The sequence below is a fragment of the Leguminivora glycinivorella genome, chromosome 6, assembly GCF_023078275.1.
Source record: "Leguminivora glycinivorella isolate SPB_JAAS2020 chromosome 6, LegGlyc_1.1, whole genome shotgun sequence".
Classification (NCBI taxonomy): Eukaryota; Metazoa; Arthropoda; class Insecta; order Lepidoptera; family Tortricidae; genus Leguminivora; species Leguminivora glycinivorella.
The window spans coordinates 18,074,027-18,101,175 of NC_062976.1; the positions used below are offsets into that span (position 1 = coordinate 18,074,027).

Sequence of the window (27,149 nt, forward strand, 5' to 3'; positions counted from 1 at the left end):
GCCTTTTAATATATCGAGTCTTTCGTTACTTCAAGGTGTTAAAACAGTACAGAGAGCATATAACAAAGTGTAATAGTTTCATCGAAATGTTGATCATGGCTAACTGCCAGGATAAAATACGAATGCATAAAAATACCCAAGCTGCGCATATTAGTCTTAAATTAGAAATACATTATTTGATCGTTTATGGCTCAGGACTGGATAATATTAATGATATCTTTTCTTAACGTAAACCCTAAAATTTCATATGATCATCATAGAGCAACTAAGAGCTAAAAACTTAACAAGGGCTTAAATGGACAACATTTTTTTCAAATAATGCATTTAAATGCCTATCTTATCAGGAATCCCGACATAATTGTATACAGGTATTCTAATGCAGGCAGCCAAGCACAGTAGCGTGATATATATAGCCTATCGAGTCGGTCCGTCTTTTTCGCAGTATTCTGTAAGTGCGAAAAGGACGCACCGACGCGGTAGGCTACATCACACTAGCGGATTAGGCCCACTGGTATAGTTATATCATAAAACGTATGTATAAAATTATCGAATTACGTCGAATGCCGCTAAACGTAAATATACATCCAATTGATGTCATTAACATGATATCTCCTTCAGTTTGGACATTATGATAAATAAGGAACAACCTATTTGTTGTGGCTAACATACATGATTGATTACAATTATTAAGAGATTTTGAATCGTAACATGTTCTCAAGCGTTTCAAACTGCTCTTTGTTATTTGAAGTTTGGTAAAACGGGAAACAGGAAGGGCTAGCGGAAGAAAGTAGGCGCCGTGAAAGGGAATAATTCAATGGCGAAGAATTTGAAAGTATCGTTTTTCGATTCAGAACTCTTGTACAGAATGACGACTATGAGAAAGTGCTATTACTAAGAGCCGGTTGCACCAAACCGTCTGTCTCCGTTAAAGCGTTCGTTAAATTTTATGATATGGGAAGTTCCATAGACGTCTGCTGCGTGACGATGATGTGTCTGTCAAATGTAGTTGATGCAACTGGCCCTAAGTGCGCTATAGTAATAGAGTAACGCTGACCTACTGCTTAATCATATTCCAGGCATTAATACTACGGTTTTCTCCTTCATATATATGCGCCAGTAGAAATTCACTTAGAATTCCGTATCAAGATTCAGATTTGATAGCTAGTTTTCGGTAATATGAATTATCTTGAAATCGTAGATTACATATCGTCACTACTTTAAAAAAACTTGTATCTTCATCTGTCAATGAAAAGAAGATTGTAGTAAGTATGTATGGAATGCATATAGACTTACTGCGTTTTAACTTTGAGGAACAGCGTGAGATACGAGATTTTTTTAAAGTAGTGACGATATATTAATTTTATTGCTAGAATAAAATAAATAAGAACGATATTTGGGTGTTTTGAGAAAACATTGTAGACTGCTGTAGTGTAAGTTGAAGACAGATCTCGTGTTAGGTGTGGCAATTTGAGCCCACAAGTTCAGTTTTGTAACCGCGCACTGTGCTCAAGTATTCCGGTGTTTGTGACATGCGAAGCCTCCCGTGTGTGTGTGTGTGTGTGCGGGAGGCTAGCCCATGTACTGGTAGGAGGCGGGCGACAGGTGCGGCGCGGGCGGCTGGCCGGGCCCCGCGGCGCCGATGGTGGCAGGTGGCACGAGCGGCACATCAGCTTGCCTGCAACAACCGTGCACACTCGACTGATGCTCCACGACTGACCTTACGGCAGCTTCACACGCCTGGCGTTGGCCATAAACGCCGAACACAAACACGGCATCTCCACGCTTGGCTAACATGCCAGATTGTCGAATAGCCCTTTGATTTGTGAAAAAACTCAACACCCATGCCAATCATAGGCACCGATCAAAACAGGAAAACACCTTTCCACGCGCTCTTGTCTTTTGTTTGTGTTCGCCGTTTGCCATTGTTTGCCAAGTGTGTGGATTGGAGATTGGTTACATTACAGTTAAAATGTATCATGTCAATATTTACAAATAATAATGCCATCATATCATTATACTTTGTAAATGTAACAAAGAATAATGACGTGATGTGACAGCTTAAAATTCGCTCACTGTATCATGTTATGTTTTCAAAAGTGAATGCTGGAGTCTAGTTACAATTAACTATATCACTATGGATATAGCATTATAACAGAAAAAGTTCCATCCCATATCCCATTGTCATCATCAAATCTTGTATGAGGACTGTTTTTTTTTGCTTGTATGTACTTGTTAAACTTCTGTGACTACTAGGGCTTATTACCTTTAGATATCCCTAATAGTAATGAATGAGCGACATGATAGTGATATCTTATATATGAACACTGCGTCATTCAAGGGCTGTTTTAACTTTGCACTCGGGGGTCACGTGGTCAAATTCTAGGCGCAGCCAAAGCCCTGACCCCCCTGGATCCACCCATGGCGTCATAAGCCCCCCGTACTGACCGGCGAGCGGGTAGCAGCGCTTGTCGGGCTCGTCGGTGAGCTGCATGCCGCACACGCAGCACATGTAGCAGTCCACGTGGAAGTCGCGGTCCATCGACACCACGCGCACCGTCTCGTCCGTGCCCTCCACCGGAGTGATGCCTGCAAAGGAACAACAGTTTAGCTTAGGGCTAGTTGCATCAATCAGTTAACAGACACATCAACGTCACGCAGCAAAAGTCTATGGATATTTCCGTACAAAACGTTTTACGAACGCTAAATTCGGTAACAGACGGTTTGGTGCAACTGACCCTCAAGACTTCTAGAACCTTTCGTCTCTATATTTAAACAAACATCGACTACGATACTGATACGATTCACTATGGCCAGGAACTTGTGGTAATCTGACCATTCTCTTCGTTGTTAGCCTTATTTCGATAAGTCCGTTTATTTCACTAATTTAGAGCGCGTAAAGTAGGTAGGGACATATCATTTCAAAATGTACATGAAATTGAAATTCATGGATTATCACAGCAGATTGGCATTGTGATAGCATAAGTATTCTTTGTCGAACAATATCTTATCATGGCATTTTATCACGAACCTTTTGAAAGAGATTGATCTCATACAGCAAAGTACGCGTCTACAGAGGTGTCAGGGATGAAGGTCGTACGTGTTCAAATAAAATAACAGCCTAACAGGTACCTACTATTTACTTACCATTACCATCGCCTGTGGTACTTACTCGTACATTTTGTTTTAAACTATGCAAGTGCTGTCGGTGAATGAACTTATTATGAATTATTATGAATCAACTACTTTTTGATGTTAAACACTTGAAACAGGCTACTAGGGAAATTCCAGAATTAAATGTAGGCAAAATTAACAAGCGTGTAAGCGCGTAAAAACTAAATATGGGAACATATACTATGTTAGCTGTTAATGCCAAAACGACACTAAAAATGCGGTAGTCTGAAACAGGCCATTAGAAATAGTTAGTAAGTGTTCGCTTCAGGCGTAGGTGTAGGCGGCTAAGATCGGCTCAGCATTGCTACGAGCAATTATTAGGCTTAGCACAACTTAACGTCGATCTGCGCGCACAACCACATGTAGGATAATTCCATTCGGCCGAAGTGAGTGGTAGAACTGCCGAAGCAGTATTTAGGAAATTACTGCAGAGAGGTCACCCCTCGTCTGGTTGTGACTATGAAATATAGTTACCTTTTCCGCAGCTAGCGCATTTGGGCGCGAACATGCGATGGTAGTCGTTGACGCAGTATATCTTGTTGTCGACGTCCACGGTGAAGGGCACGCCGTCGAGGCACTCGTTGCAGACGCAGCAGCGGAAGCAGCCCGGGTGGTAAGACTTGCCCATCGCTTGCAGGATCTAAAAACGAGGAAATATCATGTTACTATCATATTATAATAATAATAATAATAATAAAGACGTTTATTCAAAAGTTTGAACACAGGTACATTATAAAAGTACACAGGCATGCTAAAAATTTTAAATTTTCCTTACCATTAATAACTTCTGGTAATATTTTATTTGGCCTTGTGCTAAGGAATAAAATCAACCAAGCCAAACATGCTTAATATGGAGTATAGAAATGGGACTGCTACTACAATCCTTTTTACTTACCAATTCCATGATTAAGTGGCCACATATTGCACATTTTTCAGCAGTCTGCTGGAATCCGGAATACTAAAACAAATAGAAAGCAACACAAGTTAATTATCATTTCTAACCTATGGCCCTAATGACCAACATTAACATATGTTACAAACTTAGCGTGGCACATGGTGATCTGGTTTGTTTCATAATTTCAAATCAATTTAATAAATAAATATGTATCTGTTACCTCTTCATATTTAAACTGAAGAAATCTGAACCAATTTAGGTCAAATTAGTTTAAATTTAAATCCCAGATAGAACATAGTGATTCGCAAAAATTCAGGAAAAACTAGTAATTTATAAATGTGTTTACCAAGTAGTCCTCCTCGCAGTACACCTTGCCGTGCACATTGTAGAAGTCCTTCCCGCGCAGCGCGCGCCCACACGAGCAGCAGATGAAGCAGTTGGTGTGGTACAGGTTGCCCATGGCCTGGCACGCCTGCCCGGCGCCCGTCACGCCCGTGCCGCAGGTGTGGCAGATGCCTGCAATACAATGTGCGTGATTCATGTACAAACTGGTGAAATAAATAATTTAGGTATGATGTGTAGCTTCTTCAACTGGCCTCCAGTTGACCACAGAATAACTTGACAGTGCAAATTTAATAAAATATTTATAATATGACAGAATGGGGCAATTACTAATTAGACTCTAAGTTGGGTTAGAAAATAGTACAAAAAAGTCATGCTCACCAAAGTATTCTCCTTCCTCATCCTGCCTCTCCATTTCCTCTTCAAGCTGCCTTGTCAGTTCTTCAATCTTACGCTGTGCCTCACTTGGACCGGCAGGGCGCGGTGGTGTGATGCTATATGGCAGCAAGCTCTTTCCTCGTCCTCCTGAGCCGCGGGAGCCACCTGACACTCCAGACACACCTGATACAGAACTAGGTGTTGGGCTTGGTGCTGGTGATGCTGCCGGAGAGCACAGAGATGGCAGACCCGACACTAAGTTCCTCGATCCTAGAGATTCTGAGCCAGATGATATGTTATCTCTTGTTGTGGGAACTGTTGTTGCTGGGGAACCTCCACTCATGCATACATAGTCCGAACCATTGGCATCATCCACTATCTGCATTCGATTAACTGGTGGTGGTTTTGCAAATCCACCATTTATAGCTGGAGGCTTGTCAATACCTGGATTAGGCTTAGAGTGATAAAACTTGGGGTTCTGTTGAACTTCAGTAGCAGAGTGAGCTTTAGGCCTTTGAGCACTGGGAGCTATTGAAGCATATATAGCAGTTGATGGCACAACTTTACTGTCAAAACTTGAAGCACTGCCATTCTTAAGAAGAGCTGTGACATCAGTGTACTTAGGTGGAGCTGATTTCATAACTGTGTAATCACTGCTCGAGCTGTCTTGGGAGGAATTATATGGAGGTGGTGGAGGAGTTTTTTCTGATATGCCTTTGTCATTCATTAATAACTGAGAAATGCTCCTGTTGGAAGCAGTATTAGGCACTTGTGGTCCTGGCATTGATCCTTGCTGAACAAAACGTTGCTCATTCTTGGGAAGTGGTTTATATTCATTTTTCTTATCAGCATCTGAACAAAGCATATTTTCGTACACAGTGGGGTTATGTTTAGGCTTAGCGTTAACAGGTACTTGCGGTTGAGCCTTGCTATAGCGTGTGTCGTAGTAGCCGTCGGACACGGGCGGTGGCGGCGGCGGTGGCGCACCGGCCTGATACAACTGGTGGAAGTACGGCGGCTGCTGGGATCTCTGTTCGCCGTAGTATTCTATGTTTTCATACACAGGAGGTGGAAACTGAGAATTTGGGTTTGCAGGAATCTCGTACAGGTCCTCAGTTTGGTAACTGAGCGACCTCTGTGACTTACTATCGATGGATCGTGTTGGGCTCGCGGGGAGTGCCGCGGTGTTTATATCGCGTTTATTGATCGACGCTATCGTTTCCACACGCTTTGGAGTCGCGAACTTTGAAGCTGCTATCACGTTAGAACGTTCGTAAAAACTGTAATCCTGTCTATTAGTCTGGGTGTTGTCCAGAACGAAGCTTTCGATCGCTCCTACAGGCCGAGCCTTGGCGAGAGAATTTGTTTTCGATGTTGCAGCCCCGTGCGCTTGCTCAGTACCGTCCTCATCTTTGTTGGATAATTTCAAATCTTGTAGTCCTAGGATGCACCGTTGATCTTCAAAGTTATTTCTTCTCGAAGAATCCATTATTTATGTAAATGCCAATAATAAAAACTGCTTAAATAAAGATTAACACTTCATTTAGATACGTGAATCATAATCTTTTGCTTTTGCAAAGAAAACCTCAAACAAAACATCAAATCGGATTGTAGAAGTCGTTCCTCACAACGCTAAGCTGCCCTCTTGTGTTTGTGTCCGTGGATGATATCTACATTAATTTCAACGGGATATTAAATGCATTTCTTTAAAAATCACATTATAATTTTGGATATATTTTGCGACTTAAAGTTAAAAACAAGAAAATAAATGTTTTATTGAAATTCACGCTCTAGTTTCGGCTGGCTGTATGTCTGACGTTCAAAGTCACCTGAGTTAAAAGTAATAAATGTCAACAAAATGTTACCATAAGTTTACAAGTGTATAAAATTAGGCAAAAATATTACTCCAACAGATACGGATTATTTACTATTTAGAGGTATTTTCGTAAAAAATAGTAAGATAGGACGTTTTCAAAATATTTAATTTCAGTACATCTTTTTTTTTTTATCCTATTTGGATTGGATGCAGCAGAATACGGGGAAATTTATAAAATGAGATGGCAACACAATCTTTTACCTCAACAACGCAACGCGTCAATTTATTTCCCTCGGCTAATGGCTGGTATTGCATAGCACATTGTAACAGCAAGTAAAACGTATTATTCAACGACGTACTTTCATTCCATAACAAGGGATAACTGCGTGTCTACGCGGTTTTCCCTTCACTAGTTTTGGTTTGAAACTATACATTGTAACTACAAGCCATCAAAATGTACGACACAGAAGATGACCAGTATGAGGAAGAAGACGTTGAAGAAATTTCATCCGAACTCTGGCAGGAAGCCTGCTGGATTGTTATCAACGCATACTTTGATGAAAAAGGTTTGGTACGACAACAATTGGATAGTTTTGATGAGTTTATTCAAATGTCAGTGCAGCGCATCGTCGAGGATTCGCCGCCAATAGAATTACAAGCTGAAGCACAACATGCATCTGGAGAAATAGAGGTACCACCAAAATACCTTTTGAAATTTGACCAAATTTACCTCTCTAAACCAACTCATTGGGAAAAAGACGGTGCTCCATCGCCTATGATGCCAAATGAAGCTCGACTTCGTAATCTGACCTACTCTGCTCCATTATATGTTGACATAACTAAAACCATTGTAAAGGAAAATGAGGATCCAATCGAGACGCAACATCAGAAGACATTCATTGGTAAAATTCCAATTATGCTCAGATCTACATATTGCTTGCTTAGCAATCTAACTGACAGAGATTTGACTGAGTTGAATGAGTGCCCTCTTGACCCGGGTGGCTATTTTATTATTAACGGTTCTGAGAAGGTATTGATAGCCCAGGAGAAAATGGCAACCAATACTGTGTATGTGTTCAGCATGAAAGATGGAAAATATGCCTACAAAACTGAAATAAGGTCATGCTTGGAGCACAGTTCCCGACCCACTTCCACTCTTTGGGTTAACATGATGGCTCGAGGTGGTCAAAGCATAAAAAAATCTGCTATTGGTCAGAGGATTATTGCCATTGTGCCTTACATCAAACAGGAAATCCCAATCATGATTGTCTTTAGGGCTCTTGGATTTGTGGCAGACAGAGATATCCTTGAACATATTATCTACGACTTTGATGATCCTGAAATGATGGAGATGGTCAAGCCATCACTTGATGAAGCTTTTGTAATCCAAGAGCAGGGTGTTGCTCTCAATTTTATTGGATCCAGAGGTGCTCGACCTGGTGTTACTAAAGAAAAGCGTATCAAATATGCCAGAGAAATCTTACAAAAAGAAATGTTGCCACATGTTGGAGTGTCTGATTTTTGTGAAACAAAAAAAGCATATTTTCTGGGTTACATGGTCCACAGACTATTGTTAGCGGCTCTTGGACGAAGAGAATTAGATGACAGAGATCATTATGGAAATAAGAGATTAGACTTGGCTGGGCCACTGCTGGCTTTCTTATTCAGAGGTCTATTTAAAAACTTATTGAAGGAAGTTCGCATGTATGCTCAAAAATTCATTGACAGGGGAAAAGATTTCAATCTGGAACTAGCCATCAAAACCAAAATAATTACAGATGGTCTTAGATACTCACTTGCCACAGGCAACTGGGGAGACCAGAAGAAAGCTCATCAAGCTAGAGCTGGAGTATCTCAGGTGTTAAACAGATTGACCTTTGCTTCAACATTATCACATTTGCGGCGCGTGAACTCACCAATCGGACGTGACGGCAAGTTGGCGAAACCTCGTCAATTGCATAATACACTGTGGGGAATGATATGTCCTGCTGAAACTCCAGAAGGAGCTGCTGTAGGCCTTGTAAAGAACTTGGCCTTGATGGCTTACATTTCTGTAGGAAGTCAACCTTCTCCCATTCTAGAGTTCTTGGAAGAATGGTCTATGGAAAATTTGGAAGAAATTGCTCCATCAGCCATAGCCGATGCAACAAAGATATTTGTAAATGGGTGCTGGGTAGGTATTCACCGTGACCCTGAACAGCTGATGGCTACATTGCGTAAGCTTCGACGCCAAATGGACATCATTGTTTCTGAAGTAAGCATGATTCGCGATATTAGAGACAGAGAAATACGTATCTACACTGATGCTGGCAGAATTTGCCGTCCATTATTGATTGTCGAAAATGGAGCATTATTATTGAAGAAAAAGCACATTGACAGTCTTAAAGAAAGGGACTACAATAACTATGGATGGCAGAATTTGGTAGCTAGTGGTGTTGTTGAATACATTGACACTTTGGAAGAGGAAACTGTAATGATAGCTATGAGCCCTGATGACTTGGCACAAATAAAAGAGTATGCCTATTGTTCTACATACACCCATTGCGAGATTCATCCTGCTATGATATTGGGAGTGTGTGCTTCAATTATTCCATTCCCTGATCACAACCAAAGTCCCAGAAACACATATCAAAGTGCTATGGGTAAACAAGCTATGGGAGTTTACATCACCAACTTCCATGTCCGGATGGATACTCTTGCCCATGTGCTGTATTATCCTCATAAACCACTGGTTACTACAAGGTCTATGGAGTACTTGAGATTCAGAGAACTGCCAGCTGGCATCAATTCCATAGTAGCTATTTTATGCTACACTGGTTACAATCAGGAAGACAGTGTCATCTTAAATGCATCTGCTGTGGAAAGAGGCTTCTTCCGATCAGTGTTCTACCGCTCCTACAAAGACTCTGAATCGAAACGTATTGGCGATCAAGAAGAGCAATTTGAAAAACCAACTAGACAGACCTGTCAGGGCATGAGGAATGCATTGTATGATAAATTAGACGAGGATGGAATCATTGCCCCTGGTATTCGTGTCTCTGGCGATGACGTGGTAATAGGTAAAACAATAACTCTACCTGAAAATGATGATGAACTCGAAGGAACAACAAAACGCTATACAAAGCGTGACGCATCCACATTCTTACGTAATAGTGAGACTGGTATCGTGGATCAAGTCATGTTGACTTTAAATAGCGAAGGCTACAAGTTCTGCAAAATTCGCGTGAGGTCGGTCCGAATCCCACAAATCGGAGACAAATTTGCTTCACGTCACGGTCAAAAGGGTACTTGCGGTATTCAATACCGACAAGAGGACATGCCCTTTACCTGCGAAGGCTTGACCCCCGACATCATTATTAACCCTCACGCTATCCCCTCTCGTATGACAATTGGTCACTTGATCGAGTGTATTCAAGGAAAGGTCTCGTCAAACAAAGGCGAAATTGGTGATGCTACACCGTTTAATGACGCTGTTAACGTGCAGAAAATCTCATCCCTTCTGCAAGAATATGGCTATCATCTGCGAGGTAACGAAGTCATGTACAATGGCCATACAGGGAGAAAAATAAATGCCCAAGTTTTCTTAGGGCCCACTTACTATCAACGTCTCAAGCATATGGTAGACGACAAGATTCACTCTAGAGCGAGAGGACCCGTGCAGATTTTGGTACGACAGCCCATGGAGGGCAGAGCCAGGGATGGTGGACTGCGTTTCGGAGAAATGGAACGTGATTGTCAAATTGCTCACGGTGCGGCGCAATTCTTGCGTGAACGTCTTTTCGAGGTTTCCGATCCCTATCGTATTCACGTCTGCAACTTGTGTGGTTTGATTGCCATTGCCAATCTACGTAACAATACGTTTGAATGCAAAGGATGCAAGAACAAGACGCAAATATCGCAGATTCGTCTGCCATACGCTGCTAAGTTGCTGTTCCAAGAACTCATGTCAATGAACATTGCCCCTAGGTTATTTTAGATAGGTATAAAATAAGATTATTTTTATGTAAGACATAACTTTGTAATGGCTTGGTAATTAATAAAACAGATTTCAATGTTTTTATTCTAGTTTTATTATCACAAATCGACAACATTTAAATGCATCTTACTTAACACAACAATATAAAAGTGGACAATACTCCTAGAACTTCCAAATAATTACCATCGCGTAAAGCCACTTGGAACTTGTTACTCCGAATACAATGGCAGTAGTCGTTATAGCTCGTTTCATACCTATATAAGTAAACATATAAATAATTTGTACGAAGTATTGTTGTGATGATAGGTATAAAACGTAGTCATCAAGCTTAAATTCTATGAATCCCAACTGGCCCTCGCGACGATATTTATTTTATCATAATTACATACTATAAGTACAGTATCAAATGCAAAAATCAACTTAAGATCTTGAGGTATATATTTATGTATAATTTAATATTATTTCATGGAAGTGCGTGATTTATATCATCATAATAATTTATCAATAATTAAATACGAAACAAGTAACAAAAATGCAAATATGTATAAGAAATAACAGAATATTACAGGCAAAGCAAAAATACCCTCGGGTAGCCCTTACTTTGGTTAAGAATATAATAAATAATTGATATAAGGTGTAACCGGGTAAATCCGAACCATGTTCGATTGTCTTGAAATTTCGAAACACTCACAGATTTTCGGAGTTGCAGTGCGAAAGACGAAACAATTCGGAATTACCCGAATACACATGTACAGTTACTGTACTGATCCAACAGCGTAATATGTAAAACCTTAGGTACTGACTTTAATTGCAATAGGAATCTAGGTCCCACTATAAACAAAAAAACTCCGTGGACCAGTAAATCCTATGTCTCGCAATAAGGCTGCACAATCCCAGATTGTTCATCCGTTGCACAACGGGTAACAATAAATAAATAAATAGACTGAGCAATATTTATAACAAAACAAGCGAAAGATAAAACAAAAACTAAATTTACAACGAACGTAACGTTTTAAATGCTAAAGGAAACACTAGCAATTTACAGAGAGCTTATTCTTGCAATAGTTACTAGGTATATGTATATTGCATGAAAATAGTTTATGTAAGTACCTATAAGCTATCTTATGTAAAATTTACAGAATTCTTGTGCAAAAATATGTACCAAGAGAGAAGAGACATTATTTAGAACGCAAAAAGTATAGGGTCCAAAAATATACCTAGGCTTTATTGATAGCACAAAGTAACTATCGCGAAGACCACCACAAGAAGATTGTGTCATCTTTATGGGTGCAACAACTAAAGCGACCTAAATATTTTAGAGTGAATTTACATAGTAGGTATAGTTTAGTCTACACATTCATTGAAGTACAGCAGTTACTCTTAAGTTACGCTGTACAACTTATGATCTAAACATATGTAAGTAAATAACTGCATTGACAAGTAAAATTGAAATGATGGAAACTTTTAAGCGTATCGTAAGTTTCAAAATATTGTTCTTAAGAAGCTGTGGACGTAATAGCTCGAATGTCAAGTGATTTCGTTGATTTCAACTGTTGTTACAAGGACGACTAGAACAAATTAGACACGAAATGACTGTTAGGTTACTAAACCTTTAGTGTTAGCCTATTACGTACGGCCCATTGCTGGGCTCGGACTTTATTACTAAGATAAATCAATTATCAAGGTTTTCTCACGATGTATCGCCTTTATAGAAGCTAGTACACACTTAATATCTTAACCGATACAATCAGTAGCCTTTTAATAGTTACTCAGTACTTTGGCTATTGCCGTTACGGTCGCCGTTAGGTATACTGCGAGAAGTGTAACTTTTCATCAGACAAAAAGGGATCAGTTTAACATTGAGATTCTCACAACTTTTACATCGACACCACTAGTTCGCATAAACCTTGTTACAATCGGGACCAAGCTCGAACAGTCATCGAAGCACGCCTTGAGCGTCAGCAGTGCAGCGTTCAGTTGCGCGGGAGCGGCGGCAGGGCGCGCTGCTCTTCGGCCTCGTCGTCCTTGGGCCGGCTCCACTTGATCATGGTCTCCGGCGATCGGTACAGGAACACTAGCTTGGCGAATAGGTCCTCTTCTAGAGCGAGTTCCAGGGCTTCTCGGACCTGTGTACAAATTGGTAAGGATTATTCATTTGGACGTTTAATGGCATATATTATGGGAACCCGTTTAGGATAGGTACATGCCAATATTGCCTGATTCTCACCCGACCTAAAAATGCTACAGATGTATTAGTGCGAAAAGGTTTTTTTCGTATTTTTACGGAAACGTTCGTATTTGTCATGCTAGTTCAGACAGTGTTGGTACGTCTTGTATGTACTGAGACTGGCTGAAATAGGTTCGTACGTTTCTGTAAAAATACGAAGGAAATTCTTTTCGCACCACATCAGTACATACTACTCGTATATTTTGTAAGTAAATACTCTTTTTCATCACCCTCGCACAGTAGGAATAGCACGCACCCGAAGCGGGAGTTATAGAAAACCTGTTCTCCCAAAGGAATTATTAAATACCAACTACCACAATTAACTTATTTTATCGTTTTTCATATATTTTTTTGTTGCGTTAAGCAATGATAAACATTGTGTGTAACTCGAGGCGTAAGAATATTATAAACTCGAGTCTTTAAATGGCTCCGGCAAGCAGTCGCGATTTAACTTACTGTCGTTTGCAATATTTAACTTCCGCCTCATTTTGTACAATGTACTGCTATCGATGGGAAACTAGCGTCATTGTCACGTTGATTGGCAATGCTTATTCTTTGTGAAGTAACCTAACCTAACCACAAAATTAAAATTTTGAAAAAATCCCCGACCGCGACATAGTAGACCGATTTTTATGAAACATGGTTAAGAACACTCCCGACTAACTCAGCTTTCAGACAAAAAAAAACTGAATCTAGATCGGTTCATCCGTTCGGGAGCTACGATGCCACAAACAGACACACACACAGACAGACAGCCACGTCAAACTTATAACACCCCGTCGTTTTTGCGTCGGGGGTTAAAAATACCGGCCCGCTTTCTGATCACCCGTGATGTTTATAAGGCGCGTTCGTCGTGTCGTGAATACATGTCAAATACTTACCAAGTAGATGTCGAGACAGAGCTGCAGCACCCTGTCCGCGTTGGGCAGGTCGTCGAACATGATCTTGGTGTAGATGCCCGAGAAGAACCCGCGCAGCAACCGAGATGCGAGGAACACGAACGTGGTGTATAAACCGATGATTCTGGCGAATAAAATATAAGTTGCCTGTGTGGTGACGGGTTAAGAATTTCACCACCCCCTTTCTTCCCGTGGGTGTCGTAGAAGGCGACTATGGGATATGGGTTAAATTGTGGCGTAGGCGAGAGGCTGGCAACCTGTCACTGCAATGTCAGTTTCGTTTTCTTTCAACCCATTATTTGCCAAAAGTGGCACTGAAGCTTTAGTAGTTTCATGTGTTCTGCCTACCCCTTTATGGGATACAGGCGTGATTGTATGTATGTATGTATGTGTAAAATATAAGTGTCAGCGATAAGACCGCCTGTTGTTACCTCTGTTTAATTTGTTTTTGTTTCTTGTATTACTTGTAAACTATGAGAGGTGTGCAATAAAGAGTATTATATTGTATTGTAATATTCGATAGTTTACTCCACTAGTCAATATATTTACAAAGTAACAGTTTGAAAAGCGTAGCAAAGATATTGCCGTCTTTCTCATAATTTATGGATGAATGTAGGAGTCTTAAAACGAACTTTGGCCGATATCGAATCGAATCACCATGTGTCCAATGCCAAGTTTAGATGCAACTTAATATATGGAATAGTTGTGAAAATATGTAGGTACTTGGTTAAAATATTAGCTCATATAAGTGCCGCACAGTTATCGGTAAATGCGATTGCCAAACGTTGAAGTTTGACAATCCAGTGACCTAGAAATATTAAGTTATTATGCATGGCCATCTATTGCAGCTGCTATATCATTTCAAACTAAAGTAGTCATTAAATGTGGCATGTAAATCACCATTAAATAACCTAACCACAAAATTAAAATTTTGAAAAACCCCCGACCGCGACATAGTAGACCGATTTTCATGAAACATGGCTAAGAACACTCCCGACTAACTCAGTTTTCATAAAAAAAAAACTAACTAATTCGGTTCATCCGTTCGGGAGCTACGATGCCACAGACAGACACACACATAGACAGACAAACAGACAGACAGACAGAAACGTCAAACTTATAACTCCCCGTCGTTTTTGCGTCGGGGGTTAAAAATGATAATATTTACCCTCCACCGGAGATAAAGTTGAGCGTCTCCGGGAACAGCTTGTCGTTGAAAGTGAACATGACTAGCATGTCGCAGCTGTTCATTGGTATGTTCAGCAACTCGTCCTGAAATCATAAGTACATCTTAACGTGTAAGAATTGCAATACTCGCAACTTCAAAAGAGACTAGAATATTATTGAATTTAGACTTTCAATCGAGACGAAGGTTTTAATATTTCATCCACATGGAACCCGGTCATTAGTAAATGCAAGAAGAAACAAATATCGCAGATTGAAAAACCGAATATCGTGAGTGTTGTGTGTCGACAAGGTGACATCCCTAGTGCACAAACTGTTCAAGTGGGTAGTCAGGACCAAGTGCGGGTAGTTCGAAAAACTCGTACAGCTAGATGTTGATGTCAATTTCAGCCAGTCTGCTCCGAGACCACGGGGACAATGCCGTCCTTGAAACGTCGGAGGTTAGTGTTTAAAACATAGTAAATACGCGATTAAGTCCCGTTTGCAATTTTAAATATGTGTAAAAATCGTGAAAGTTTGAATCAGTGTTTTATGGCCTTGCCACGACAATGGTCTAGGGCGGCGCGCGGCGCGGGAAACGCGCGCGGGCGCTTGCCATGTCACTTACTTTTAGAAGCGGGCCAAGGAGCGGCCAGGACGTTGTGTCATATTTGAAAACATGTTTTTTACTGTCGAATATGACTCTAAAGTGCATAGAATGATTTAATTAGTCAATTACGTCTTGTACAAGAAAATATGTGTGATATAACTAAATACAGGACATTTATTTTATGGAGTTAAATGATACTTAATATAAATAAACACTCAGAAAAAAAATGAAGAGTAAAAATTAATAAATACTATACAAAAATATGTTTGAAATAGTACATTACGATACAAGTGCGTAAAAAAGGAAGTTCGAAACGAGTCGCGATAAATTAAAACACGACCGAAGGGAGTGTTTTAAATCGACACGAGTTACGAATTTCCTTTTCGCACGTGTATCGTAAGACGTTTTTCAGTACAGATGTCCCTTCGAAGTTTTGACCTGGTCATTAAGCACTTCTCGCACTAGTGCGTAAAAAAACACCATCTGTACTGAAAACATTATTACATACTACATATACGCGAAAGTACATTTAAATTTTCAGTAAATAACGGTTTCGGGTTCAAGACGCTCATAATAAATACAAAATGTTTTGTTCCTTGCGGAATCGCTAGCCCCATCTAGCCGCCTAGGCCGGTCGCGCCGCTGTAATGTCGTGGCGGTGCCCGCGCGGCGCGCTACAGTTGTTTGTCGCGCGCCGCCCCGCGCGCCGCTCCCGCGGGTAGGCCCGTAAAACCCGCGCGCGATTTCGAACAGCGGCAAGAGTCGTGGCATGCCTCGCGCGTGCTGCGTTGTTGTCTTTGTGACTTACCGCTTAAATTTATGCTTATATAAGAATATGTGATTTTGACTTTAGGTTGTACCATTGGACATTTTTTTTATGGGATAGGAGGCAAACGAGCAGACGGGTCGTCTGATGGTAAGCGATCACCGCCGCCCATTTACACCCGAAACACCAGAGGTGTTGGAGGTGCGTTGCCGGCCTTTAAGATGGGTGTACGCTCTTTTCTTGAAGATTTGAAGGTCGTATCGGTCCGGAAATACCGCAGGCGACATACTGTTAGCTGTGCATTTGTAATCCTTATTACAAGGGCATAACGTCTAGCGATGGTTAGTTAAGAGTGTTGCTGTTAGTACTGTGCAATAGGGTAATTTAAGTTTAGGTTCAAGTGAACCGGAAACGAGTAGTAGTAGAGCCAGCCTTAGTTTACTGCACGTATCTATGTGATGCGGCGCTATTTGTGGGAATGAACATGGAAACGTACCATTTTTGCAGATATCCAGAGATATCGAATTATACATAGCTCTAAAGTGTAACTACTAGTCGCGTAGCGTAGCAGTAGTAGTAGTAGTAAACACTTTATTGTACAGAACAAATTAAAAGTACAGAGAATAATTATAACGGTTATGTACAAAGGCGAGCTTATCCCTTTAAGGGATCTCTTCCAGCTAACCTTAGAATAACTGAGAGAGGAAAATAGATGGTAGACAAACAACTAAAGTGCATCGGTATATCTAAATATATAAAAGAAGAAGCTGACTGACTGACTGACTGACTGACTGACTGACTGACTGACTGACATATCAACGCACAGCCGAAACCGCTGGTCCTAGAGATTTCAAATTTAGCACGTAGGTTCCCTATATAGTGTAGAGGAGCACTAAGAAAGGATTTTCCAAAATTCACCTCCTAAGGGGGTCAAATGGGGGTTCAAAGTTTGTATGGGGAAACAAGATTAGTTTGACTAATTTATTCGAAACTTCACAGGAAGATTCCTTAAGACATATGACTGAATACGTGTTTCAGGTTTTTTGAAAATTTAACCCCTAAAAGGGTGAAAAGGGGGTGATAAAGTCAAAAAATCAATATGGGTATCGTTTTTATGGTTTATCGGGTCGCTGATCACGATAAATACAACGTTTTTAAAATCTAACGAGGCGGAAGTGAAATACCTTCTCCCCTGTAGTGGTGCAATGGGGTTTAAATATCAAAAAAATATAAAAGAGGATATTGACTGACTGACCGACATATCAACGCACAGCCGAAACCGCTGGTCCTAGAGACGTCAAATTTGTCAAGTAGGTTCCTTATATAGTGTAGAGGAGCACTAAGAAAGAATTTTCCAAAATACACTTCCTAAGGGGGTCAAATGGGGGTTCAAAGTTTGTATGGGGAAACAAGATTAGTTTGACTATTTTATTCGAAACTTCACAGGAAGATTCCTTAAGACATATGGCTGACTACGTGTTTCAGGTTTTTTGAAAATTTAACCCCTAAAAGGATGAAAAGGGGGTGATAAAGTCAAAAAATCAATATGGGTATCGTTTTTATGGTTTATCGGGTCGCTGATCACGATAAACACAACGTTTTTAAAATCTAACGAGGCGGAAGTGAAATACCTTCTCCCCTGTTGTGGTGCAATGGGGTTTAAATATATAAAAGAAGATATTGACTGACTGATTGACATATCAACACACAGCCGAAACTGTTGGTCCTAGAGATTTCAAATTTGGCACAAAGGTTCCTTATATGGCGTAGAGGAGCACTAAGAAAGGATTTTTCAAAATTCTCCTCTTAAAAGGGTGAAATGGGGGTTCAAAGTTTGTATGGGGAAACAAGATTAGTTTGACTATTTTATTCGAAACTTCACAGGAGGATTTCTAAAGAAATTTGACCCCTAAAGGGGTGCAAAGGGGTAAAGTCAAAAGCACAATATGGGTATCGTTTTTATGGTTTATCGGGTCGCTGATCACGATAAATACAACGATTTTAAAATTTAATGAGGTGGAAAAGAAATATTCTCCCCTGTTGTTGTGCAATGAGGTTAAAATATCCAAAATAGCCATAAGTATAGCTTTAGTTTTTATCTTTACTTCTGGTTCAAGAGATTTCAAATTAACACGGAAGTTCCTTAGAGGAGCACTAAGAAAGGATTTTTTATAGTTCACCTCCTAGCATGATAATTTGACAGGGGCAAGGACAGGGACAGGAACGGGATAGGGTTAGGGATAGGGATAGGGATAGGGATAGAGACAGGGACAGGGACAGGGACAGGGACAGGGACAGGGACAGGGACAGGGACAGGGACAGGGACAGCGACAGGGACAGCGACAGCGACAGGGACAGCGACAGGGACAGCGACAGCGACAGCGACAGCGACAGCGACAGCGACAGCGACAGCGACAGCGACAGCGACGGGGACGGGGATAAAATGCAGGTGGCTCAGTGGGAAGGTATTAGTAAGTAGGCATCGGCGAGTATCCTGCATCCGTAATAACTATTACATTCAATGTGCTGTAAGAAGATCGTTGTTTGCTTGCCTTTTATAATTTTGCAATAAGTATAAGCAAAATGGAAAAAATTGTAAGCGATAATGCAAGGAAGTACTTTCTACCCTACCGACCATAGCGTCGAGATACTGGCTATGTGGGTTGTATGAAGTTTCCCCAGTATAAATATTTAAATAGGTAAAATACATACATATTCGTACCTACTACCTACGCTGTGGTCGCTTTGTAACAATTCTACAATCATTGCAAGAATTTATTTCAAAGCAATAGTAATATGTGTAAGGTACAGTCAGCCAAAACCGGACCGTACAGCAAATAGATCAGTTACAATGGCCCTCCAGTCGAGAATTGCCCCGCTTTACCTTAATCGAAATAATCGCGGACATCTGTACCTACAAAGAAACCTACGGATCCAAATGAAAATCTTATTTTTTGTAAACGTTTCAATAAGAATACTTTTATTACGCGGGCGAAGCCGCGGGTAAAAGCTAGTATATATATATATGTAGCGTCGATACAACTCGATTCCCTACGGGTTCCCTAAAATTGTCCAGTATCTGTAGAAGTCTATACAAAACAGTTCCCTCCGGCTTTATCTACGAAACTTTTCACGTCACGCTACTAGTAACTACACAATATGGGATATCTTTACAAAACGAATCGTGACTTATATGACAAGAAATGAATAAACATGATATTTGTTTTAAAAGGGGGCAAAGTGGTTGTTTAACCGCACGTGCCAATATTGATGTACAAGCAAGCGAAAGATTCCAATATTGAACCGCGAGCGTAGCAAGTGGTTTCAAACAGTGAAATCTTGAGCGTTCCGAATGAATGAAATTAGAAATGAATTGTGTAATGAAATGAAATGAAATATTTATTTTTCAAGTAGGTATATTACAATGCGCATATGAACTAGGCTCTAACCCTACGCCTCAGCCTCGAGAAGATTTCAGTCCCCCCTCAGTTAATATATAATATCATATAATAACTTACCTTTTCTTTACAGTACTCCTGTACTCGCCAATACATGGTGCCTCTATCTCTCTCCAGTCTCAGTTGTACGTCGCGATATTGAGTCGATTCGTCCTCTGAAACAAGTTGATGCTTTTATCATAGACTACTTTTTTTGGACAGTGATTTACTTGTTGAGAATTGTTAAATACTTGCTGCTGGCATTTTGGAAAATGAAATCGCTATAAACACTAAGAACGGTTTCGCATTACGTCCGATTAGAATCCGTGAAAATTAAGATCCGTCATAGCCGGAGAACTATTTGTATGGTAGTTTACGAACTAGATCCGAAGAATGACGGAAAGGATGTAGGGCGTATAGTACCATACAAATAATTCTAAGGCTATGGCGGATCTTAATTTTCACGGATTCTAATCGGACGTAATGCGAAACCGTTCTTAGTGTTTATAGCGATTTCATTTTCCAAAATGCCAGCAGCAAGTATTTAACAAATATGTGACTTCGTCAGCCACACATGCGCGTTTTGAGAGCGTAGGCGGAGCGCTAGCGGAGCGCAATGATAGCGGTGCGCCGGACGAACGCTGGCGTTGCGCCCAGCGGATGCCGGTGTGATGTGAACTAACGTGCGCGGATTGCGAGCGGAATGCGCGCGGATTGCGCTCCGCTAACGCTACGCTATCAAAACGCTTTATGTGTGGCGGAGGCTTTAGGGCGAAACCGATCTAATAAATGTGTAAACAGGTGTTAAGAATCTCATAACTTCACAAATTATTTGTATAATTTCTGTAAGATAATGTTAAATATCTCATAATTTTACCCAAAGATCGATATATGTTTATATGTTTGCAACCCCAATGACGAGAAGTCGGGCTGTCAGTTAGTCTTTTTTCGGCGTGAAGAAGTGAACTTTGTTTCTGTGACGATTTGTAAAATAATAATAAATAGCACGAAAAACCCGCTTTGCCGTCTTAATTACTATGTCGGTAAAACAGGCAATGTTTCCCGTATTGACTTTAATCATATATTTAGAGCATTGATGTTACCTGGGTCTCCAGGTATCAGCTGGTAGGCCGGTTTTGCAGTTCCTTTGTTGAAAACTTTCAAGAACTTTGGAAACAGTTTCGGAACGTTCAACCTGCAATTAGAAAATAGTTACACATAAATAAGGCCACAAAGAAAATTCATTTTTAAACGAATCCGTATCAATGTAACAGCAGCCAAAGATACTACAAACCAAATTGATTAACCTCCTTATTCATAAACGTTCACTAAAGTTATCAAGCCGATGAAGTTCGTTTGTTCCTTTCTATCACACCAGTACGTCGGAAAGGGACAAACGGACTTTATCGCCTTGATAACTTACGTGTACACAGTTTTTATGAATAAGGGGGTTAGTCTTGATTATTTTTAATTCAGACCTATTGGTCATTTTATGTGTTTGCAAATAGCATAAAACGCTTCTCCCGACTGTCTTCTATAGTTGACGGGTAACATGTAGTCGCTAGAACCTTGTTTGCTGGCTGTGTATGCAAGCTCAGTAGCCTATGCAACGAGCTCAGTAGCCTCTACTGCATCTCTTTCTTGCTTCTGTCTCAAAACTTGCAGCAATAACTTGCTCGTCTAAACTCAGCTTTACAAGGCATGATTCAAAAAATAAAAGTGTACAAACCAAGTATCGGAAGGAGCGTTATTCTGCAACAGGTAAAGCAGCGTGTCTCTCTCTTTGTTCCTCGTGCCGTTAGCGTAGAACGCTTCTAGAGGCATCTCCCGACTGTCTTCTATAGTTGACGGGTAACATGTAGTCGCTAGAACCTTGTTTGCTGGCTGTGTATGCAAGCTCAGTAGCCTCTACTCTTACAAGGCATGCCTCAAAGAATAAAAGTATACAAACCAAGTATCGGAAGGAGTGTTATTCTGCAACAGGTACAGTAGCGTGTCCCTCTCGTTATTCCTCGTGCCGTTAGCGTAGAACGCTTCTAGAGGCATCTCCCGACTGTCTTCTATAGTTGGCGGGTTCTGCGCGTTGTTGCTCGGGTGAGATATTGTGAACGTGAACTTTATCATTAGGGAATTGTCTGGAAATTAGTAACATAACGTTGGTGTTCATTGTAAATCTAGGGATGAAATTCAATTGTTTGAAAAAAACGGTGAAACAAGATAAATACTAAGAATGTAGTTTATATGATTACACTACATTGCAACGAATATGTGCATTGCTCTACTGCGTTGGCCACCTCGAACAATTTGATGAAGAGCGGGTCACTACTCTTAAAAAATCTCGTTTCTCACGCTGTTCCTCAAAGTTAAAACGCAGTAAGTCTATATGCATTCCATACATACTGACTACAATTTTCTTTTCATTGACAGACGAAGATACAAGTTTTTTTAAAAGTAGTGACGATATATGACATGTCTTTCTGTTTTAGTATTTGACACAACGGGTAGTAGTAGTAGTAAACACTTTATCACACAGAACAAATTACAAGTACAGTGACTGATAATACTGGTTATGTACAAAGACGACCTGATCCCTTTAAGGGATCTCTTCTAGCTAACCTTAGAATAACTGAGAGAGGAAAATAGGAAATGGTAGACAAACACAACTAAAGTGCATAGTCTAGGTACATAGTCTATCTCGCGTGTGACAGGCTGGGAGATGTCCCAGTTAACAGAGTTGAAATTAAGGTCGATCGACGATGATCGTGTATTACATTATAAATTGAAAATAGATTGAAGCGGTTATCACGTCAGCCGCGTTAGCTGAGACCCGGGTTCGATTCGACCAGTGATTTTTCTTTAGTGTATGGTATCTATTTTTAATTTATAATTTATATATAGTAGTGTTACTACTTAAAAAGCAAATCAAAAAATATTTAATAAAATAATTTGATTTGTTCCCTACATCGTGTATTACATTATCAAAAAGAGCATTAACTCACTCGAGATGGCCTCTCGCTCCAATCGGTCGAGCTCGGGCTGCGAGATGTCCCAGTTCATAGTTGAGTTGGGGTTGAGGTTGATGACCGCCACGTCGTTGTACATGTAGTTGGACAGGAACGTTTGCGCGGTGCGGTCGCGGGAGTACTGGTTGCTTAGTTGCGCGTAGTCCTGTTCCGTGTACCTGTTAATATATACGAGTTAGTTTTAGGAAAATGAGCGACAACATAACCGGATGCGATAAATAAAGATAAATTAGAAGTGCGTCATCGCACGGTCAAATGTTATAGGTTGAAAGTTCAAAGGAAAAAAATACCTACAATACAGGGTGCCAATCAGCCAATAGCAAAGATGCCATTCGTTTGCGCCATAGCGATCAAAACGGCGGTGCTTAATCTCTCTCTTTATAATGTTAGTGCGACAGAAACATTAGCGTACCGTTCGCTACCGAGCGTACACTACTGGCATCTTGGTTAGACATCCGGTCTAATGTAACAATCTATAATTATAGATACATAGAAAAATGAGAGACAAACACTCCGAATAATTTAAATTGTTAAAAAACCCAAGACATAATGGACCGATTTTCATGAAACATGGCTAAGAACACTTTCGACTAAGGGCCAGTTGCATCGAACACATTTGACGAACACATCATCGTCAAGCAGCAGACGTCTATGGAACTTTCCATACAATAAAATTTAACGAACGCTTTAACGGCGACAGACGGTTTGGTGCAACCGACCCTAATTCAGCTTTCAAACCAAAAAACTAAATCTAAATCGGTTCATCCGTTCGGGAGCTACGATGACATAGACAGAAACGTCAAACGTCGTTTTTGCGTCGGGAGTTAAAAAGATAAATCACATGTCTATGTCAAATATAAACTTACTGATAAATGTCGTGTGATTGTGCCGACATCTGGTAGACGGGTAGGAACGGTCCGATGCGGATCTTGACTGTCACGTCCGTCGGGGGTTTCGGTTGACCGACCTGTACAAAAAAACAGTACATCAAACGGGTGAAGCAGGGTTGTAAATTTGACTTAATTACTTATGTACGTACAGACAAAACAATTTGCTATGATCAGATAAAGATATTCAATTCATTCTGTACCATAGCTGTGTCTCTACTTACGTAAGTTCTTGTCTGAGTACCCACAACACAAGCCTCAAGAGCTTACCGTGGGCCTCAGTCAATCTATGTAAGAATGTCCTATAATATTTATATTTATATTTTATATTTATAAGTGTATCTCAGTCTCAGGCCTTATAGTTGCATTCGTCATTGTAGGTCGCATGTTTCTGCTCGTTAGAATGCACATCTGTTTTCATCTCCCTTATTCGGTAAGATCACCACTCAAAGACTGATAGTCAAAATATCTTTGGTGATATTGTTCACTTTCGACCCTTGAACTACTGTTGATATGATAATAGGCTAGTTTCCTACCTAGTCAAATAAGCTTCTTTTTAAGAACTGTCAAAATCAAAACGATTTGCTAATATGAAATACTGAGGAGTGACGTCACGGTCAATTTATTTACTTTATATCTTTCTCTTTGACTTATTAAATAGAAATTATGTTTCAAAATAACTACTGACCGTATTTTTCTTTTAATTATGTGGTGCTTTATTTCGTGCACTGCATAAAATATTTTATTTTAAATATAGGAAACTAGCCTATGGTGGGTGTCTCACCGTATTGCCAAAGGCGAAGAAGACGAGTGGGAACCAGATGATGGCAATAACGAAGGCGAGCACGGTGCCGCCGAGCAGGTACTTGGAAATGGCGGGCCGCTTCGTGCCGCGCGGCGCCGGGTACTCGTCTTCTACGAACCGGGAGCACTGGAATGGACAACAATTATTAATTATACATACATACGAGTACATAGTATATAATCACGCCTGTATCCTATAAAGGGGTAGGCAGGCACATGAACTACTAAGGGTCCTCCCCACATCTAGCGTTTCAAAAGCCTGACGCCGCGTCGACGTCGCGTCGACGCGACGTCTTTTTCCATACAGTTGGCCCGACGCGACGCTCGCGAGACGCTAGATATGGGGGGACCATAAGTTTTAGTGCCACTCCGCTCTTGGCAAAAAGGGGTTGAAAGAAATCCAAATTGTGACATTGCAGTGACAGGTTGCCAGCTTCTCGCCTACGCCACAATTTAACCCATATCAAGCAGTCGACTTCTACGACACCCACGGTAAGAAAGACACATACATATATGTACATTTCTGAGGTTGTGCAATAAAGTGGATTTGTATTGTATTGTATTGTAAGAAAGGGGATGGTGAAATTCTTAACCCGTCACCACACGGGGCATTATTAATTATATTAATTGATTTATTGAGGAATTTGTTCTCGCTTCTTAACTGCATACTTTCCGAGAAAGAATAGGGACCTCCAATGTCACATCCATATCCAACGTAGCCATAGTCGATTAACCCTTAATTTTGCACAAAAAACTCACGGTTATTCGTTCAATCTTCTGCGATACTTAATAGTACAGTCAGCTGTAGAGAAAAGTAGACCCCCTGCCATACAAATTTGTATGCAAGGGGGTCTATTTTTCTCTGCAGCTGACTGTACTAAACTTTTTAATTAGGAATAAGTTTTTTGCAAATATTCATTTTTGGCACAAACTTTTTATCGCCGACTGTACCTTTCTTTCAACAGTCATCTACTGCTCTCCGACACGTTTCTAAACACCCCTTACTGGATGGGACGTTTCATGACAGAGTTCCTATGACCACCTTTCTGCTCTATCATCAGATCAGCTCCATGATACCATAATATTGCATTGTCACGTGATTTACATATGTGTGCAAAATTTCAGCTCAATGGGAAACCGGGAAGTGGGTCAAATTTAGCTTCTACGTTTTGACGCACACTAACATACTAACAAGGCAAGTTGAATAGAAGCTTGTAAAAAAATAGGGACAAGGTTTTGACATTTGTATGGCAACCGGCAAAACAACTGTTGTTCAAATGTACAGATAGACCTAAGATCTATGTACCTATGTTACAAATAAAGTATTCTGTTTAAGTTGTTATATGGGCACATAACATGCATTATGGACATATACTGCCAAATGGCTTAACAATAATATTTAGCCCTAATGTTCCAGTTTTGACAGCACGAGTATTATAAACTGAAATAGATACCATACACTAAAGAAAAAGGCCGAGCCCACTGGTGGCGAAGCCGGGAACCGAACCCGGGTCTCCAGCTGTCGCGGCTGATGTGCTTAAACCACTGCACCACCCCGACCGCCGAGGTACCCGTCGAAATTACGATTGTACGAATATTTCTTACTGTAGCGCAGAATTTTTTATCACGGGTATTTGTATTAAAAAAAGTATTCTGTTATGTAGTCACCTTCAACAGGAAAACGCTGGCGAATATGTCTTCCATTTTCAACCAGTCCATGAGCGTCATGGACGTGTCCGTCCAGATCCAATCCATCAGAGTCCGCAGCTCGAACACAAACGGCACCGCCATGAAACTGAAAACAAGTGCATATTCAATACTTTTGGTCTTTAAATATACAGAATAGGTTTCTAGTCTTATCAAAATTATTATCCATTTTTGTCTTTTATACTGCTATAGCACAAAACCCTTCTAATAGATCTCCCGTTCTCCCTGGCAAGTGCTTCTCTGACACATTGTGTTAAGAGGTATTCTAAGAGTTACGTACCATTTAAAGAACACCATGTTGAGGAACCCGTACGACTTGCAGAGGAAGTTGCCGATGATGCAGCGCGGGTACACGCAACGGATCTGATGCGCGGACAGCGGGTACACGCACTGCCACGTGTAACCGGTACGTACCACTTGAAGAACACCATGTTGAGGAACCCGTACGACTTGCAGAGGAAGTTGCCGATGATGCAGCGCGGGTACCCGCAACGGATCTGATGCGCGGACAGCGGGTACACGCACTGCCACGTGTAACCGGTACGTACCACTTGAAGAACACCATGTTGAGGAACCCGTACGACTTGCAGAGGAAGTTGCCGATGATGCGGCGCGGGTACCCGCAGCGGATCTGATGCGCGGACAGCGGGTACACGCACTGCCACGTGTAACCGGTACGTACCACTTATAGAACACCATGTTGAGGAACCCGTACGACTTGCAGAGGAAGTTGCCGATGATGCGGCGCGGGTACCCGCAGCGGATCTGATGCGCGAACAGCGGGTACACGCACTGCCACGTGTAACCGGTACATACCACTTGAAGAACACCATGTTGAGGAACCCGTACGACTTGCAGAGGAAGTTGCCGATGATGCGGCGCGGGTACCCGCAGCGGATCTGATGCGCGGACAGCAGCAGGTACACGCATTTTATCATGTACCACATTGGAGGCGGCAGCAACGCGTTGAATGTTCTGTACAGATATAAGACATTATGAGTAGGGGGAAGTCCCCTAGTGGCGGACACATAAGCAAAACATAAAACA

The 27,149-nt window shown here is 40.9% G+C and overlaps 3 protein-coding genes across 3 annotated transcripts in view; 1 reads left to right on the plus strand and 2 right to left on the minus strand.

Moving 5' to 3' along the window:
• Nucleotides 1–1,027: 1,027 nt before the first annotated feature.
• On the minus strand, nucleotides 1,028–6,577 carry LOC125227087 (LIM domain-containing protein jub). The gene is given in 7 exon segments (XM_048131280.1): nucleotides 1,028–1,649; nucleotides 1,652–1,675; nucleotides 2,446–2,586; nucleotides 3,646–3,811; nucleotides 4,067–4,129; nucleotides 4,413–4,582; nucleotides 4,790–6,577. Coding segments are annotated over 7 exon segments (2,130 nt in total). The 5' UTR covers nucleotides 6,276–6,577; the 3' UTR covers nucleotides 1,028–1,569.
• A 295-nt stretch (nucleotides 6,578–6,872) lies between these two features.
• LOC125227086 (DNA-directed RNA polymerase II subunit RPB2) lies at nucleotides 6,873–10,658 on the plus strand. Its single transcript, XM_048131278.1, has one exon. The coding sequence runs from the start codon at nucleotides 7,057–7,059 to the stop codon at nucleotides 10,576–10,578; it is 3,522 nt and encodes a 1,173-aa protein (XP_047987235.1). The 5' UTR covers nucleotides 6,873–7,056; the 3' UTR covers nucleotides 10,579–10,658.
• Nucleotides 10,649–27,149, minus strand: part of LOC125227089 (piezo-type mechanosensitive ion channel component-like) — a 74,370-nt gene continuing 57,869 nt past the window's right edge. The window contains 11 exon segments of the mRNA XM_048131282.1: nucleotides 10,649–12,704; nucleotides 13,687–13,828; nucleotides 14,873–14,976; nucleotides 19,763–19,857; nucleotides 20,785–20,876; nucleotides 21,633–21,816; nucleotides 22,681–22,862; nucleotides 23,571–23,671; nucleotides 24,376–24,522; nucleotides 26,064–26,190; nucleotides 26,919–27,077. Coding sequence (XP_047987239.1) covers nucleotides 12,552–12,704; nucleotides 13,687–13,828; nucleotides 14,873–14,976; nucleotides 19,763–19,857; nucleotides 20,785–20,876; nucleotides 21,633–21,816; nucleotides 22,681–22,862; nucleotides 23,571–23,671; nucleotides 24,376–24,522; nucleotides 26,064–26,190; nucleotides 26,919–27,077 — 1,486 coding nt within the window. The 3' untranslated portion in view covers nucleotides 10,649–12,551.